The sequence below is a fragment of the Colossoma macropomum genome, unplaced genomic scaffold (assembly GCF_904425465.1).
Source record: "Colossoma macropomum unplaced genomic scaffold, Colossoma_macropomum, whole genome shotgun sequence".
Lineage (NCBI taxonomy): Eukaryota > Metazoa > Chordata > Actinopteri > Characiformes > Serrasalmidae > Colossoma > Colossoma macropomum.
The window spans coordinates 3,077,232-3,096,116 of record NW_023494797.1 but is presented as its reverse complement, the minus strand read 5'-3'; the positions used below and the strand labels follow the sequence as shown (position 1 = coordinate 3,096,116).

The 18,885-nt window shown below is 38.6% G+C and overlaps 1 protein-coding gene across 10 annotated transcripts in view; it reads right to left on the bottom strand.

Moving 5' to 3' along the window:
* Positions 1-18,885, bottom strand: part of chd9 (chromodomain helicase DNA binding protein 9) — a 96,096-nt gene that overhangs the window by 32,966 nt on the left and 44,245 nt on the right. For all 10 annotated transcript variants that reach the window (XM_036584033.1, XM_036584032.1, XM_036584027.1 and 7 more), the window contains 6 exons: positions 3,160-3,268; positions 2,478-2,615; positions 1,516-1,584; positions 1,255-1,310; positions 701-818; positions 164-250 (listed from right to left, as the gene is read on the bottom strand). In XM_036584033.1, coding sequence (XP_036439926.1) covers positions 164-250; positions 701-818; positions 1,255-1,310; positions 1,516-1,584; positions 2,478-2,615; positions 3,160-3,268 — 577 coding nt within the window. The remainder of the gene's footprint in view (positions 1-163; positions 251-700; positions 819-1,254; positions 1,311-1,515; positions 1,585-2,477; positions 2,616-3,159; positions 3,269-18,885) is intronic.

Here is an 18,885-nt window from a genome sequence, read left to right as displayed (position 1 = left end):
AATCAGCTTTTAGATCAAGATGCTTCTGTTTTTTAACTGATATTCTGATGGGTCGCATCCTTAACAACCTTGATTTTAAGCTTGCTGGTTTTGCTTGCTGATGATGGTCGGATAATAAAAAAACAAAAACAAACAAACAAACAAAAAATAAATAAATAACAACCTCTCCAGTGTCCTTGTCCTCACAGTAGGAAACCTCCAGGACTCTGTCCACTTCCACATAGTCAGGATTAAAGGGATCCTCCTCCATCTACAACACAAGCACACTGAATCAATATAAAGTACTACGAGGGGTAGACAAATGTCAAAATCTGTCAATAAATCAGGTGGCCAAAATGAAGAATTCATGTCCAGAATTATAGAAACATGCTTATCTAATATACGTACACTGAATTCATAATACGTATGTGTGTGTGTGTGTGTGTGTGTGTGTGTGTGTGTGTGTGTGTGTGTGTGTGTGAGAGAGAGAGAGAGAGTTCAACTTGTCTTGAGGTTTATTAAGATGATAAAGGACACCTGTTGGCCACCATTATAAGATATACTAAAACTAATATATATGAAAATCGTAAACTATTAATAATAACTTATTAATTACTTATAATAAATAAATAACTTAATAAATTAGAATTATACACAAAAAAGGCCATTTACAAATTTTCAGTGTAAAGGTGGGAGCAACCCACACACACTACGTTCTTACATCAGCAAAGAAGTGTGCTCTCTGGGCCTGTTTGATCTTGAAGCGTTTGATTTTCTGCTGGATCCTCTTGTCCTTCACCAGCTGCTGCTCTGTAGCCCACTCACAATGCAGATAAGAGCTAAACACACACACACGCACGCACGCACAACACACAGTTAGACAAACAATAAAAAAATGATTTGCATTCTCCTGCGTAAATACACCCACTCACAGTCAACAGCTTTCTGATCTTGACTTATTCATTAGCTGTATGAGAGGCTTTTCCTTTGTATACCTAACACATACAGCTCACACAACATTAACATTACACACTAACAGGCTGAATTTGCTTTAATCAGGAATAGTTCACTAGGCTCAAGCACATCCAAGTTAGTATCTAAGATTTTGAACAAGGCAGGACATCTATATGTCAACGCAACTGGAAACAAGCAACAGCCATTTTTTTTTATTTTTTGAAGAATCTCAACACAATGTTATAGATTCACCAGAGAGGAATATTTAATTATCATAAAAACTGAAATCATGAAAAATATGGGAAAAAAAAGCTGCCTTACTAGTTCTTGTATTTTACAAAGAACTCCTCCACTTCAACAACCACCCCTGGTGAGACCTGTTGAACAATAAACATGATTAGTTTACATCTACATTCACTATTACATTTATCTTTAAGATATAACATTACTGTTGTTATGATGACTGTTATGTTATTATATGCTCCTGTCATCTACTCCCTTTTTCTTTTCCTTTTAAACAAAGCATGGACAAGGTAAAATCATCATTTTAACATACACTGAACAGCACAAGTAAGGTGTTACCTCATTCTTCACTATGCGAGAGGCCATTATCTTATCCACTACCGCGGCATCCTCTTCACTGGGATTCTCCTAAGAACACAAAAACACTAAATAGTAGAAAACAAGCCAAAACATTTAAGTGTTACTGCATTTACTCAGCTGTCTTACTGTCTTAAGTGAATGTTGTCACTACCATGGTCATGGGAGTCTATAGTCAATATCGCCACATAAAATCAAATGGTTTTTTCTGTGGTAAGGTAGGATAGTAACGTTACATATCAACTTGATTTTAGCCACAGAGAACACAAGTAAACGCTCCTTTGTGTGCCTTCATACTTTGCAAACTTTTCTACAGAAAAATGACAGCATTTTTACCGACATGGCAATTTACACGGGATTAATATAACCCAAGGTTACTCCTATGGCTTGTTTTAGAGTAGCTAAAAGGTGCCAGAAACTTGACTGAAACAGGAAAACGCAGATGGCAAAAATAACTGGCATGGCGCATTTGGACAGGATTAAAATCATAGAGAAACACTGGTGAAAATTACATTATCCTACCTCCTCATGTAAAACTAATCCTGTCTGAACAGGGCTTTAGTCATTTTAGTTGAAGTACAGAGGGACACTTTTCTTATTACCATTACTCTCCTCTCTCAAAGATGACACTTCTTTTAGTTTTTAAATTGTGGTTATTTTAGTTTCCTCTTTTCAGTCTAGTTTCAATAGGTCAAACAACAATAACAGAGCCACAAACAGGAAAAAACGCTTATTAAAACAAAACACGAATGTAGATCTCTGATTTTAAGCCTATACAATCAAAACATACAGTGAAAAGGTCTTAACATGTACTTCAAGCTCTCCTCACCATCATATGCTTATAAATATATGCACTTCTAGCAAAAAAAGGACTCCAGAGTACCAAAAAAGGGCATTGACACACACCTGTCTAGAACCCGTTAACACAGTCAGTGTGTTCTTACCACAAACAACTGGACAGCTGGCTCACTGGAGTTGATCTTCTTGGCTTTAACAATGACCTTCATCTCTTCGTCAGACACTCGAGAGTCTTGTTCCTCCGCATATCTCTTCCTTTTTACCTGTCTGTTAGATCGCCGCTTCTACATAAAGACACAACATTGAGAAAAACATGGTCAATATGTGTGTGTGTGTGTGTTTGTGTGTGGTTGGGTGGGGGCGTCATTTAAATTTGTATTAGAACCAGCTGCAGAGCAAGCGTGCACATATGAGCAAATAAATGAGTGAGAGTGAACAAGCAACAAGTGTGTGTGTGTGCGGGCCCGCACACGTGTACCCAAATATATCATGACCTAAATGTCAGAGAGTTAGAGCTAATGAAGAGGGAGACGATGAGAATATCTCAGGATGACCAATTAAAGAACCCCAACACTGTCACCATCATGCCACAATGTTTCCCAGAATGCTTCAGTGCCACAGGGCCACCTCTTTATCTCTGACAGGCTAACTGAGTCATCAGCAGCATACTGCCTTAATTAACACACAGGGCTTTTAACGAGGATAATTATATCTGGGGAGAGAGCTTGGGGTGGAGGAGGGGTGGGCAAAGTATCGGCCCCCATTCTTTAGTGCACTCTCTCTTCCCGTCACTACTGCCATGAGTGAGAGACAAACAAATCTGCTCACCGAGTCATCATCTCTGGATGATCGTCGAGGCGGAGGTTCTTCTTCAGACAGGTCATCAGAAGATTCAGTCTTACGCTTCTTCTTCTTCCCAAACTTGATTACGATTTTCCTGAGCAAACAAATATTAAAGACACATTCATCCTCATGTCCACTGTGTACAGACATTATGGTACATGTGATTAATAAGAGCTGAAATAGCAATTTCCCCATCTCCTTGTTTAATCCCCTTTAAGCAGTAGTTCAGCGAAAAAATCTAATTTGAAAAATCTAAATTTCCCCCTTACCCCAAAGTAGCTGATCAGCCAAGACATGTTTGGTGTCTGAATTTTGTTTCTTCAGTTATGACCTGCAGCTATAAGGCTAATGTAGCTAACAAGTAATGGAAGCCTATACCTCTCCAATTAGCACTGCACAAATTGAATGCCTAATCATGTCAAATTGTTAAGTAATGTCAAATACACTTGCTTACAAGGTTTCTGACACTGTGTGACACACCGCCATTTGCAAAACAAAAAAGGTACAGACAAAACTAAGGTGGCTACTACTGGTGTGGTATAAGCTTCTATTACTTGTAAGCTACATTAGCCTTGTAGCTCCAGTTCATAAAAAGGAGGACACCGCAGAGGAAGCAGGTAAAACTCGAGAAAAACTATTACTTTAATTGTAAAGGCATTGTAAACTGTAAAAGTTTCTCTATGTGAGCCCAAACTTCAGTCACTCAACTGACAACTACAAAACATGCAGAATATTTTTCATAGTAGTCACAGAATCATTTCAGCAGTAGGTGAATAACAAGTCTTAAAACCAATATCTAAACAGCAAGTATGCACTGAAATTTCAGCCACTGGAAATCTTCGGAAATCTTGAACTGAAAATTTTGACCATTTTAAGTTAAAGGAGAAAAAACAACTAAAAATATGGATCAAAACAGATCAAATAGACATACAATGAAGCATCAAAATCTAACAGTTTACAAATAATTTTAATGGTAATGAAAATTAAGAAACAGTTATTAAAAACACTTAATTTCCTTCACTTTCCTGCGGCCATCAGCATAGACGGTTCAGCGGTTTAAGCAGCAGCAAATCAACAGTAAAACAGTGTGGAACTATTTCACAGTTTCTACAAAGGAACATCAGACATCTGTTTTGCAAAGAGGGAATATATGACACCCAAGAAGCTCTCCACTACAGGTCTGAGACCACCTGAAAACACAAACACCCTGCTTAATATGTACAGGAAAGCAACAGAAGCAGAAAAGAAACTCCCCACTAGCCTCAGTTTTTGAAAGAAAAGAAAAGGAAAAAGAAAAGAAAAAGAAAAAGACAAAAAACAGTGTGAAGGTGAAAAGTATAACTAAAACAAAATGGAATTCACTGCCCTGGATGTCCAACCACTCTCTGTTGTTGAAAATGCTGGATTTTGTAGGCACGTACTGTAGCCTACATAGCAATGATTTCAGTAAGTTTTTTTTTATGTAAACTGTTCTGCATTTCTTGTCACCTTTTGTGTTAATGCCTCCTGAATTTCATCATCAGTTTCAGTCTAGGATTTTCATTTCAGTACATCACTACCAAAGAGTAAGCAGTCACTTAAAAGCTAAATATGATTCTTCACAAAAGGGCCTACACATTTACAAATACAGTAGATCAGCGTAACTCAGAATGTCATATACAAAAAACGGTGCACACACACACACACAAACACACACACACACACACACACTTTTCCTCTTGGTCTGAGGTCTTCATTTCACCATGAGTCCATGGCAGTCCCTCCCTCAGTGCTGCAAGCGTGACCCAAGTTTGGAAAGCTCAAAACGCCAGATGATGCAAGACAGTGTGAAATAATAGAAGGTGTCTCTTTTTTTCCCATTCTTATACTTTCACCATCAATGAGTCAACAGGCAGTGTGTTACTACTGGTTAGTATCACTACCTCAGGGCCAGGCATTTTTAGCTTCTTCCTACATCACTGAACTACTCTCCATTAAAGCCTATACACACTCATGGTGAAGCTGAAGGTCAGCTAGTTCTCTGCTACCTCCAAGGAAAGAGACAACAGCTTCAAAAAGATGATTTCTTTCCATTGGTCAGCACAAGTAAGGCCTGCTAACTATGCAACAACAAGCTAGGTCTAGCGTTATTGATTTCCAGTGGCTGTATTTAGCCAGGATTGTAAGCAGCAACAGGTCAGCACCTGAACTAGTTATATATATATATATATATATATATATAAAACTAGTTCAGGTGCTGACCTGTTGCTGCTTACAATCCTATAAATATATATATATATATATATATATATATATATATATATATATATATATATATATATATATATATATATATACACACACACACATACACACACACACACACACACACACTAGGGGTGCGGGAAAAACTCGATTCTTAGATGCATCACGATGTGGACGTGAATGATTCTGAATCGATTCATAAATGTCAAAAATCGATTTTCTAAAAATATAAACGAGAGCGCAGATTTACTTTGCTCTACTTTAAGCTTTAGCTATAGCTGCTTTCCTCCCATCTCCGCCAGAAAACTTTTCTTCAAAACTAGAAGAGTTTCTTGTAAAACGTCTCAGCATCCGGCTGTTTTACGAGGCTGAAGTCGCTTCTCATTTGCTTCTCGTTCTAATTTTCCCGTTCCACCTTAAATTCTGCCTTAGGCGCCGAAAGTAACTGCTGCACCATTTAAGGTGGAACGGGAAAATTCGAAAGAGAAGCGAGTTAATTTTCGCAACTTTTTAGAGAAAGGCAGTCTCTCATTGCAGATTTAACCAACAGCGCTGCTTATAAATGCGAATAAGTCCTCCAAATGTTCGTCTTAATCTCTGTTTTTTCGTTCACTACTGGCGAGGCCAGACTTTGGTGCTATGTGACCTGCTGTCTGCTCTCAGTCGTTGAGAACCAGGGCTTTCGCGCTATGCTGCACAGTTTGGAGCCGAGATTCAGCGTCCAGTCTCAAAAACGGAAATATGGATCATTACAAAGTATTTGTGATGATCCATAATGCATTTACAAATACTTTGCTTTAAAACTACCAAGTCCTCAGACAGTAGGAAGATAACAATCCTGTATAGAGAAAAAAATGGCATCGACATGCATCAATAATCGTTTTATAATCGCATCGCAGCCCTCTGAATCATAATCGAATCGAATCGTGAGGTGCCTAAAGATTCCCACCCCTAATATACACACACTATAGCGTCTGCTTGTCTCTTTCTTTGTTCTTGGCGGCTATTTGTTGTCAGTGTTCTTCATTAGATATTCAATTTTCATGCATCCACACTGAGAGACATGAGCCAGCAACGCAAAGGTGCTGATTTCCTGCTCAGTGCCCACGATCACAAGCACAACACTCGCAACACACAGATAAACTCATATAATATAAAAATCTGCTGCAATACTGAACTTAAAACATTTTCAGCAAATAATGTGGAATTTTGCCAATTTATGCAGGAGTATTTCTTATAATTTCTTATCACCACTTAAGCTAATAATTTCCTGCGTGAAATGTGAAACATAATTGTAAGGATGCATAACAGCACAAATTCAGCAGTTACAGCAAGCATGAATGCCCTGCATCTGAGAAGCACCTGCTCAACTTCTAAGCTTTTTGAGGTGCGAATTTGTTACAAGCATAAACTGTTTATCAGCACTTCAATGAAGAAACTCAGGGCTGACAAGTGATGACCTTTTTTGCAGTGACACATCTGCATTCCTACTGGTGTGCTTTGAAAATGGAAAGTTGTGCTGATGGAGAATGAAAGCACAGCATATAATCAAGCTACTCCATGAACTACATGAAAATTGATATTAAAAATTCATTTTTGGCAGTCATGTGAGCTCTACTCAGAGGAAGGTAAAAGCAAGTTGCCTAGACTGAAACAACAGAGCTGAACGATACTGGGCAAAACGTAGGTGATTTTAGGTTTTTGTCATGAAACAAAAAATGATAAAATTTACCCAGAGAAAGTATTCTCAAATTGAGCCAATTATCACTTTAGCAATGGAAAGAAGGGTGCTGCTGAAGGAGGTAATTCAATATTCTGTTTAGGGCTACGTTGTAAAGATGAAACACCATTTCACATTGGCACTTTACCTTCCACTATGTTGAAAACACATTAGTAAACCCATAAGGATTGGCGTACATTATTTTTGACCAACATTATTCACATTTTCTGGATCATGTGAATGCCTTAATTTATATAAACATTCAAAGAACATGTGAGCAGTTTGATGCTGACAGCATACAGTAAAACACTCACTGATTGGTTGGAGGCTCATTTGCATATTTCACACTCTTATCAACATTGACAAGGCTGTTGACACAATAAAAATGAACAAGAGATACATTGTGCAGCTCTATTACAGGAACCATACACTAAGGGATGTCAAACAAAAGCAGATCAACCATGAACCTCCAGTGGAAAAACTACGCCTGAGGCTTAATCGCATTGTGTGAACCGTTCCAACTTCCACACAAGTGATTTCTTCTGCTCTCACTCTAGACCAGAGAGAGAACAGTATGTTCTTTATAGAGTAATAAACTACCATAAATAGGAACAGAGTACTCACACATTTACTTTAAAGCCCAAGAGATCAATAAAAATACTCATTGCAAAGATATGTACAGTGAACGGGCCAATGACAGGGTGTCTCATATAAGCCAGTCCAACAGTGAATGACCATGGCGTTGAGTTTTGTCTGTTGATTCTACGCAGGAATTGGAAGCAAGTGGTGTAATTCTACTAGAACCACATCATTGTGTGCTTTCTGATTCCTTATTTGGATTGTATGCACATGCCTGCTGTAACCTGCTATGTGCTTTGTCTTCTCTCTCTCATAACGTCCAGCTCAAGGCCACACAAAACTTTTTTTTTCTGCAGTCACTCCAAGCAGACATTAGCTAATGTTTGTGTATATCTTGCTCAAGACAAAGACAGTGACAAAACATACTTGGAACACCTACCAGTGCGCAGCATAAAACTCAAAAGGAAAAAAAGGTTGTATTTGAGCGCTGGTTGTATTTCAGTTAGACACTATTAATGACTAGTTTGGTAAAACTTCATTAGCATGTTTCCTGAACTATTTAGACTGAGCCCCATGAGTTGGCCAGCCAGCTTAATACCTAATATATTGTTATTTAACCAACTTACAGCTTTGTATTAAAGGAATGGTTCGATTAAAAATCAAATTTACAATTTTCTACCCCAGATGTAGTTGAGCAGTCAAGACATATTTCGTGTCCAAATTAAGTTTCTTCAGTTTAAAACCGGAGCTATGAGGCTAACGTTGCTAATAAAGGTCGCAAGGACTTGTCAATGTGGTTTAGGACGCAGTATGACTTACTATGAGTAAGTTGTACAAATGCAGCCGCTCCTATGTTTATCAGTATAGGTTTATGTGGGTGCTTGCATAAAGTGAGTGCATCATGAACAGGTTCAGTTTTGTCAGTCACGCTGCACAGTGCTCATGCATATTTTTACTTTACAAGGCTTTCCATTTTAACTTTTTTGGTTGGCTCTGTTGGACCAGTGCTGTGGTTCTGTGTTTATTTGATATAAAATACTCAATACTTGGTGTTGGCATCTCAACTTACAGCAACAGTAATACTTAACAACTCAACATAGTTTGAGACAGCCTTATGATGACTTAGGCCAGTGGTTTCCAACCTGGGCCCCAGGGCCCCCCTGATGGTCCACATTTTTCCTTCATACCTATATGTTGCGAGTTGGTTTGGAACAACAATGTGGACCGTCTGGACCCTGAGAAACCAGTGATTTAGACATACAGTTAGTACTATGCTAACAGGTAAACCTAAGCTTCTATAACTTATTGGCTGCATTAGTCTCATAGCGCTAGTATAAAACTAAACAAGCTTCAGACACCTGACATGTCTTGGCTACATCTGGGGTTAGAGGAAATCTCAGACCATGTCTTTAAATGTTTCTGAACACCAATTAAAGGCTTGAACACAAAATGAAGTGCTGCCATATGAGGAAAACACTAGGCCTACCTTACATACTCAAGCTACAACAGCAGGAGCTATGACATCTCCACTTTTCATACACCAGGTTCTTGCAACAGCGTTCAGTTTCTGAGTGATTTGGATCAGTGGTGGGCCCACTAGATCAAACAACTTTTCAAATCAAACACTTTCTCTTTTGGTACTCAAACACACTCTCTTTCGCTAGTCAAATTTCTCACAATTCTCTCACAATCTTTTTCTCTTGATTTGTTCTAAACTGACTTTCTTCCATTCTGTTTCTTATTCCAAGTCTGCTCTTCCAAGGCTGTGCTTTTTCCTATCTTCTTTCTCTCCAACCAGAAAAGACGCACATTCACACGTCTGCCCAGTCCAGTTGAATAGGTCTGTTTAGGTCGTGACTCACACAACAGGACATCTGCTGCAAACACACACACACACACACACACACACACACACCCCTCTTCTCCCGAGATGATATTACACTTCACTAATCCTTGGGACAAAGTGACTTGCGGGTTGCCTAGCGACCAAAAGAGAGCGCGAAGCAAGCAGAGTGGGCGGCAGCAGTGATGTCACATCCTGTGAGCGACACATGAGGTCAACTCTTCACACTCTCACACACATACCACAGGAGCTGTGACATGAAGCAATGTGTGCATGCCATGCAGCCAAATTGTCTAAGAAAAAGTGAGAAAAACCGGTGACAACTAAAGATGGGCAATTCAGTCAAATTTGATATTTAAATTTTTAAGGCATTACTCTAAAAATATTCGAATAATGCCCCCCCTCCAAAAAAAAGCAGACAGTCTTTGATTTTACCCAAAGAAAGGTGTAGACTAATATTCTTAATCTAGCCACATTGTATTTCACCTCATACATTTTAAATGGAAAACAGACGAGTTCGTGAACAGTTTACCTGATAAAACATTTAACATTACGAAGTCAATTTATTACACTGAATCTATATTACTAGGTTGTAAAATGAGCTTGAGATTGACGTTTAGCTGTGCTTATTGACTTCCATGACTACTAGAATATTCAAACATTCTGACTCATCCCTGGTGACAACGCTCCACCACAAAGGGCTGCCTTTGTGTGTAAGCACTACGGGTTGGCGATATGGCACGAGTTCAGTATCAGAATACTTAAAGACATTCTCATGATACACAATATTTTGCTTTTCTGAGGTGTGTTAATTTGGATCAGAAAAAGCCCCAGTAGTGCAATATAGTGTCAGAAATTATATATAAATATTATATATAGTCTAATGATTTTCTTTCAATGCTTAATTTAGTGTGTTACACTAAAGCCGATTACGCTCTCTTTGTAATGAAACGTAGTTGGTCAGGGTTCTTTATGGACTGATGAGGATATTCATGATATGCTCAGAAGAGTACTGTGGCACATTATGACATTAATTATCACAATATGATAAAATACTGACATACTGCCCACCTCTTATAAGCATAAACACACACACACACACGCACACACACACAGATTAGGCAATATAATGAGCTACATATTATTACATATGACATTTTCAAAAACAGACTAAATATTTTCGAGTTCATAAAGCGCCACATAAAACTGAACATTTGCATAATACCACTAGAGGTTGACACAGTACACAGTTGTGTTCCACAAGCATTGTAAAGAAAAGACAGCCACCAACAGGGACTTGTACATAGTGGGAAATTTCTTGCATTTATCATACCTGGTCACTTCATTCATCTAAAAACTTACACAGTTGTCAGATTCTCCACAGCATCTTAAGGTTGTTAACTGGGATGCCACATTAAAGACTAAACAAACAGCAGCTCTGATCTTTATTTGCCTAAACTTTCTTTGGAATGGTGTATTTATGTTGACTCTTAAACTAATCATTTCATTTAGCCAGGTTAACTCCACTGAGGGCAAAACAAGCTTGTGAGGCAGGTAGGTACCATCATAAAATACAGGTTAGCCAGCAGTACTAGTGCCATACAATCTGCTCATAACCAGGAATCTTTTCACTATTATCATGGCTGATTAGCTTTATTGACACCGTACTTCATTAACAAAATAGACAAGATAGAACACAGTCATGAATCATCTGAACTGTTTAAGCTGACAAAAGCCACAAGGTACTTACAGTAAACAGTCAATAACAAGCAAGCTTGATACTGCAAGGAGTGCTGGACACAACATATACATAGAACAGTTCTTTTTATTAAGAGTACAGAAAACTCAAACTGGCAAGAAGCAGACAAACTCAGAAAATAAAGCTTCATTATTAGCATTATGACATTAATCATACAAGGTCAGGATCTAGATAAAGTGCTGAATCCTCAGGGCTGCACAATATATTGCATGCTAATATTTACTGCGATATTGATCTTTGCTGCAAAAGGCTGCTTTCCATTTTCTAGTATGCTTGGCACACAGAAAAAGTTACAAAAGCATTACTCAGCAAGTTCGCACTCACAGACATGCTCACTGAGTTTACATCCCATTGCACTCTATATATCTACAAAATTATAATGTTAAAGGGCCACACAAGATTTTCCTCTTCATCATCGTTATTTACACAAGAGGATTTCATTCATACAAGCGAACACACATAACACCCTCATTCTTAGGCTAAAGTCCAGCTGATGAGTAGAGCTTGGCTATATGGAACAAATGTAATATGATACTTCAAGAAGTTTTCATAACCTGCCTTCTTTCATGTCCTGCCTTTTAAACATTTTATTAGTTTGAGCAGACAATGTAACGTCACTAGGCCTGTGCGATAGGGCAGTATAATCAGATAATGCTGATGACAGACAAGTAACCTGATGGCAATGTATAAAATGCAATCACCACCTATATAAATCTGTGGGATTCACATTTAAGAAGTGTGAGAGCGTGCGAGAGAGAGCGAGAGAGAGAGAGAGAGAGAGAGAGAGAGAGAGAGAGAGAGAGAGAGAGAGAGAGAGAGAGAGAGATGTTAGGAAGCTGCCTATTTGTTCTCTCTGCTACACTTCATGATGCTGTACATCAGCATTTATTTTCAATTCTATTCACGTAAAGTAAATTTTTAAGAGAAAAATCATTGCTAGCATTACAGTGCGTAGCAGAGAGAAATAACACAGGCTGTTTCTTAACGGTGCTGCAATGATGTAAAACGGAAAGCCTTTTTTAAAATATGGAAAGCGCACAAACTATCTTTGAAAATCGCTTGCAGCCTGAACTTTTTCCAGCAGGGAGCGCTATTAGCATACAAAGTGCTATAAATCTGCACCAGAGGAAGCTCATGAACACACATGCTTGCGGTACAATCCATTACAATGACAGGTGAAGCAAATGTTTTCATTAAAGCAGGTAATGTTCAAAAAAGCATATAAATGAAAAACAGAACAAAGTAGGTCGAAGCTGCAGTGCAGAGAGGTCGAGGCGGGAGATACAATCAGCAACCACCATTTTTTAAATACAAAATTTCGCGCTAATTATTTTTAGATATCGCCTGAGCCCAGAAGAAATGTTTAAATACTACTATTAAAATCTTTTTTTATTCTACCTTTCACATATTGTGATGCTATGAATCCAAAGAAACATGAGTAATTATGCCCTCTGTAACGAAAAACATTACGTTTGTCAGTGTTCTAGAAGCTAATACATACACGCACACATACACACTCAAAAACACACTCAGCATGCTCTCATGCACACCCACATCTTTGCCACCAATAATAAACTGCAGTAACACCAACAGCAAAAGAGAGGAACATAAAAATAACAAAAACAGCCAAACACCCACAACCAATCGATGCAGTCATCAAAGGTGTGATACATTCCTCTCCATCTCATCACTCTGAGCCTATGTCTGTGTCTCTCCTTGCCCCTCTCTCTTTCTGTCTCCGACGGCTCAAGGACAGTGCTACTGGCAGTTACAGTGTGGTGTAATGTAGAGAAAATCAGGTCAGTGGGTCTCGGCTCTTTAGCCCATGCTCAATGAGCAAGACCGAGTTTATCTAGGAACAGACAGTGAGGCCTTTCTATGACGTCAATTAGGTTATTTAAAGTAAGCTATTCTTAATTTAGAACTCCAATTAAGATAGCCAAAAATGATCAAAAATGCTCAAAGAAAAAATACCCTAAAAGAAGAAACCAGCCAACAATGTTTACAAAAGGCCATCTCTACCTGCCTGGATCACACATCCACATCTGCTGTTACACAGGGCTCCTTCTCTCCTGAGATTATCTGAGCAAATATACAGTTCAGGCTTTACCTACAATCCTTAGCATGAGGTAACCAGGAAACAGTGAGGCTCCTGGGCAAGTGAACCAAGACCTGCCGTTGTTTAGGCTGGATATGTTCACAGTTAGGCTAACCTTAGCCTTGGGCTCATTTATAACCAACATGACGGTTACGCTGACCGTTAACACACCATAAACAAAAGCTGATTCCTATCTGCTCTCTTTCGGCAGCAGCAGGCTGGAGTATTTTGATGACAAAATAGTCATCGGCTAAAAACGTACTGATAAGAACTCCATCTGTGGAGCATTTGGACACGGCAGCAGTGACATGCTGGAACTGCATCATCATAAGCAAAATGAAAATGATGTTCTAAACAGTACTCAACAATTCTGCTATACTTTAAAATAAGCCCTCTCCAGCTCATAACTGGAGAATGGTTGACTGGTCACTCCAGGACTACCAGACTGCAGAATTTCAAATGTTTAACATATCATTGAATTAGAACACTTTCATTTAAAATCTGAAACGCAATTTTGCTTCTCTGTGGAAAAGCAGGGACGTCCTTATTTTTCTCTACCGATACTGATCCGAGTATTTTGCCAAATTCCAAGCACTGATACGAAACCAGTGCCATATTTTTCCTTTCTTTCCTTTTAAAATGTGTACGCTGTACACCAAGTACGAGAAAGTGGGCTAAGGCTGAATTCACAAGGACCTGATTCAAGTAAAAAAACACTAATATGTGTTACTGGTTTGCTATGGGTGAAGATTGATGTGAACAAGAAACTTTCAAATAGAAAGCTTAGTTGTGAAAACGCATGTTTTAATAGACCCCCTCAAACCATCTCCTTCTATCTGATGGATGGATGCATAATTTTTCGCATTGCCATGTGTTTGTACCCGTTGTCCGTTACTGGACGGCAGTCATGATATCAATAGCAAGCAAGACGTGCATTGTTTGAATATCAAAGCGTCCTTGTGAACACGACCTAAGGTATAAATGGCCAGTAAGAGGTCAATATCAGAATGAATACATCAATACTAATCCAGTATATCAGGTCAGTACATGCATCTCAGGCTTTACACTAAGTTGACAAGGTAAATCAAATTGCTACTGACAGAAAACGCTAGCGTGCAATGCTTCAGGCTTCCACTACTGAAACTGGCCACCAGGGATGCACAATGTTATCAGAATCATATAAGTATTGACAGATGTTTGCCTAAACATACAGAGAGGTGTTTAACTGACATTACGTATTTATCGCACTGCAGAATCACCATGTTTAGGTGATGTTTGGCTACTATGCTAAAATGTCTACATTTTACTACTTTCACTGCATTTATAACCATACAGAAATATTTCTCTGTAATGCTAATGCTGGAGGATCTAGAAGAAAGTGAACAGTGGCAATAAAAGATCTAAATCAAAATGTAATAGCTACCATCCTTCTACAAATTACGGGAAGGTCCAGCTTTAAATGTTCTTGCAGTATGTCACACATGGCATGCACTAGCAGTATGTTAGCTTGTGAAGGTAAATCACACTCTCCACAGATAAAACTCACACAAACTATGTTAACATACATCCTGTTTGGCTTTCATCTGGCCTACTGCTGAAGAATTTGGGTCAGTCAGACAGCTAATCCATTCAGCCTAGATGGGGAGTCAGAGCAGAAAATTCACACATGCCGTCTTTCTTCCCCAGATCATCTGGAATGCTGAATATGCTTGTACTTAGTAATCGCAGCTAAGAACCAGAGACAGCATCTTCTCCTATAACACAATTAACTTTAAAGACAGCTCTCACATAGGGGGAGCATCCAAAGACACACATGATCAAAGCCTAAATAAATTCTTTACAGCCTAGAGAACAATCTCCCTTTGGCTTAAAGTTTACCAAAACCCAAGTGTTCAATGGCAAGTATTCTTGGCGATCAGCCAAGACATGTTTGGAGTCAGAAGTTTGATTCTTTAGTTTAGCACTGAAGCTATGAGACTAATACAGCTAACAAGTAATGGAAGTCAATGCCACTCAATATGTATACTAGCCTTGTATCTCCAGTGCAAAACTAAGGAAGCAAACTCCAGATATCAAACAAACACTTTGCTAACTGACTACATTTGGAATAAGGAGGAAATCTGGACAAACCTGATTTTCAGTGAACTACTCCTTTAAGGGCACTCATCATAACATAACAGAGGCTTTACCATTGTTTGACAGACAAAACATGCTGTGTCCAGCTTTGTGGCATGCTCCACACCTCCACTCAAAGTTTAAATAATTTCATAATTTCAACTCTGCCTCCAACAGTCGGCAACTCTTCCTACTATTTCTATATAAGAAAATATTCTTGAACAGGCAGTACAAAATTACACTCTTTAACACTACAGTCTTAAGCCCAAATGAAAGACATATGCATGGTAAAATGTCACAGAATAAGAAGAACTACCAGGATTGTAACAAACCTCTCCTTGTACTAAGTGAATATAGTGTCTGTAATGACATTAGCTGCAATGTCATTAGCAATCTGTTTGGTATTGTCAGAGATGAGATGACTTGAGCTGCTCATTTAGTTTATCAGATACAGCTGCTGGCAAAGGGTTTCAGACCAGAATCTGTAGCACAATGTAAATAAATTAATAAAAATCAACGCTGGTAGTGTGGAAAATAACGCTCTTTAAGATTTAATTCGGACCAGCCGAGTATCATAATACACTATATATCCAAAAGCAAACAGAAAAGCCTTCTAATTCAGCTATTTTGAGGTGCACTCATTGCTGACACAGGTGTTTAATTGCACACACAAAGCTATACAAGCTCTGCATAGAAAAGCACTACCACTAGAATGGCATGCTTTGGAGCAGCCACACATAAGCCTAAGAACACCTTGCTAAGAGCCAGCTAGAGGGGTATAAAAAACCCCCTGCAATGGGCAGTGGAACAGTGTTCTCTGGAGGAGCTCCATCCAATACTTTCGGGATGAGCTGGAGTCTGGTTTGTGATCCTAAACTAATCATCCAACGTCAGTGTGGATTCTGTGGATTCTTCTGTGGATAAATGTGATCAAAATCTCACAGCATTGTTCCAACATCTAATATAGGGTTGCTACAATTTTATACATACATACATACACACACGCCTTGAGTGTGCAGAATCTTTTCATTGAGTTTGACTATCAGCTCTGCTGTCCTCTAGTCCTTCATCAGCGGTCAGTTTAGACCCAAGAACCTCTGTCGGCTGGATATTTTTGGTTGGCAGACTATTCCGGTTTAGTTTAATATACATGATAACTCAACACAGTTCTTCTTACAATTTAATTAGGGACATCCCTTTTTTTTACCCCTAATCTGATATAAGTCCTTTGAATTCTTTAATACTGAGTATCAGCTGATAACAACCTGGTCTGGTATTCTGCACAACTGAGGTAAGATACTCAATCAAATAATACTACAGTAAAATCAGTTCATCTTGGAGTGAACATAATGATGTGACATTTTGGACTGACAAGTTTTGTTTTTTATGCTTTATCAAAATTAAAATATTATAGTGTGTTTATTTTGGCTTATGATCAAGTTTGACTGATCAATTTGTCCAGCAATTACTTTAACATGCAGTCAAATCACTTTATTTTTGATATGTGCATATCAGTGACATACGCAGAAATACATTATTGGGTAGGCCTGTGAAAAAGTGGGTGGGTGAACTTGGCAGATACAATATCCAAACGCACTAATCTCACGCAATGTCATTACATCAGGTTAGACCTTATAGATGACAACAGTCATCATCCTACCTATTCCAATGCTTCTGCACTATGGTGATACAAAACAACAGCAGTCAATCAGAATGCTTCACATAAACACTACTAACACCATTCACTATCATGCATCTGCTCACCACAGGCACATTGACCCACTAAAGATGACAGAACATACACTTAATAACGCTTAATAAAAAATCTTTTCACATTTGATTGGGTAAGCCTGTGCCCAGGCCTACCTGTGGATACACAGTACAGTATACATTCTGAACTGCCAGCTTTAGTTTGGACTCCTTATGTGAAATAACTAATTTATAGAGTGAATATGCTTCAATCAAGTATATATCAAAGTATCTACTCCTTTCTCTCACCTTTGAATGCAGTAATGTTTCTGGTAACTGCAACTTTAACCAGTGGTATTTTCAACCAGTTGTGTATTTAGTACATGGTTTTGGTGGCTTGTTGCTCACTGCAAGTAGCAGAAAATGGTTTTAAGCTACTTTATCATTTTTGTTTTTTTGTTTTTTTTTTTTAGTTTATAGTCTGGCCATCTATGTTTTGGGACCTCAGTGAAAAAATCCCAACATTAACTTTATTTGAAGCATGTACCTTGTACACTCTAGGAAGTCCACCTCAGACTTTCAGATCTGTTATCATCCACAATTTGTCACCCTCGTCCTCTACTCCTTCTTCACTGATCGGTTTTTACTGAACAGATATTATTCATGTGGCAGACCATTCTCAACTCGGCAGTGACAGTGACATGGTAGAGGGCAAGATGCTGTCACAAGTGTACAAGGTCACACACCAGTGTCACTGCTAGGTTGAGAGCAGGCCAACATCCAAAAAATATATCTGTATATATAACAGCAGCCCTGAGCTCAGAAACTGACTGACACTGAAGTGCTAAAGAATAGCAAACGCAAACTGTACATGGAAACAGATGGACTACAGTCTCTAACCGCACAGAATGAAAGAAGGACCAGAAATAGAGTAGCTTGTGCTTTCATATATGTATAATATACAATCCAGAAACATCAAAAATAATTATTTCAAGTATCTAAATACAAAAAGCTGTGTTTTTCTACTTACGTTTCTCTCACAGCCTATGACTGAGATCATGTACAAAAGAAACAAACTGCTGTGCTCTCTTGTGCTTTGACTAACAGCAAGCCCTGTTTTACTGCTGCCGTTGCTACTACAGCCATAATGTGAATGCCACTATAATATCACCTCAGAGCCTCTGGACAACACAAATGCTAAGTGCTAGCCTGTTCAGTATATTCAGTACAGGATTAAGTCATTGCTAACAAAAATCTGAGGCATTAGTGCAAGAAAGCATACTTGATTGTTCATCCAGCCCTAATGTTCTACTGCTGCATTGCTAACGCCCATATTACAGTAATGGAAAAAGGGGGAGAGAAAAAAAAAACAAAACAAAACAAAAAAAAAAAACAATATTATCTGAGGCTGCCATTTTCCCCTGCGCTGATCTCACAAAAATCATTAACTGTAAAGACAGCACTCAGTCTGATACACTAGCATTTCTGTGTTTTTTATGCCGCTCGTGTCAACTATGAACAAAAGGTTTCATTTCTCCTAATTCCTCAGACAACCGGAGTCTGCATCCATTAATGACGTCAGGGTGGAAGTCCTGATCTAGGATCCGGTTTCTCTCTTTCTGTAAAGCTTGCAGACAGCATGCTAAAATGCATGTAAAATGCAT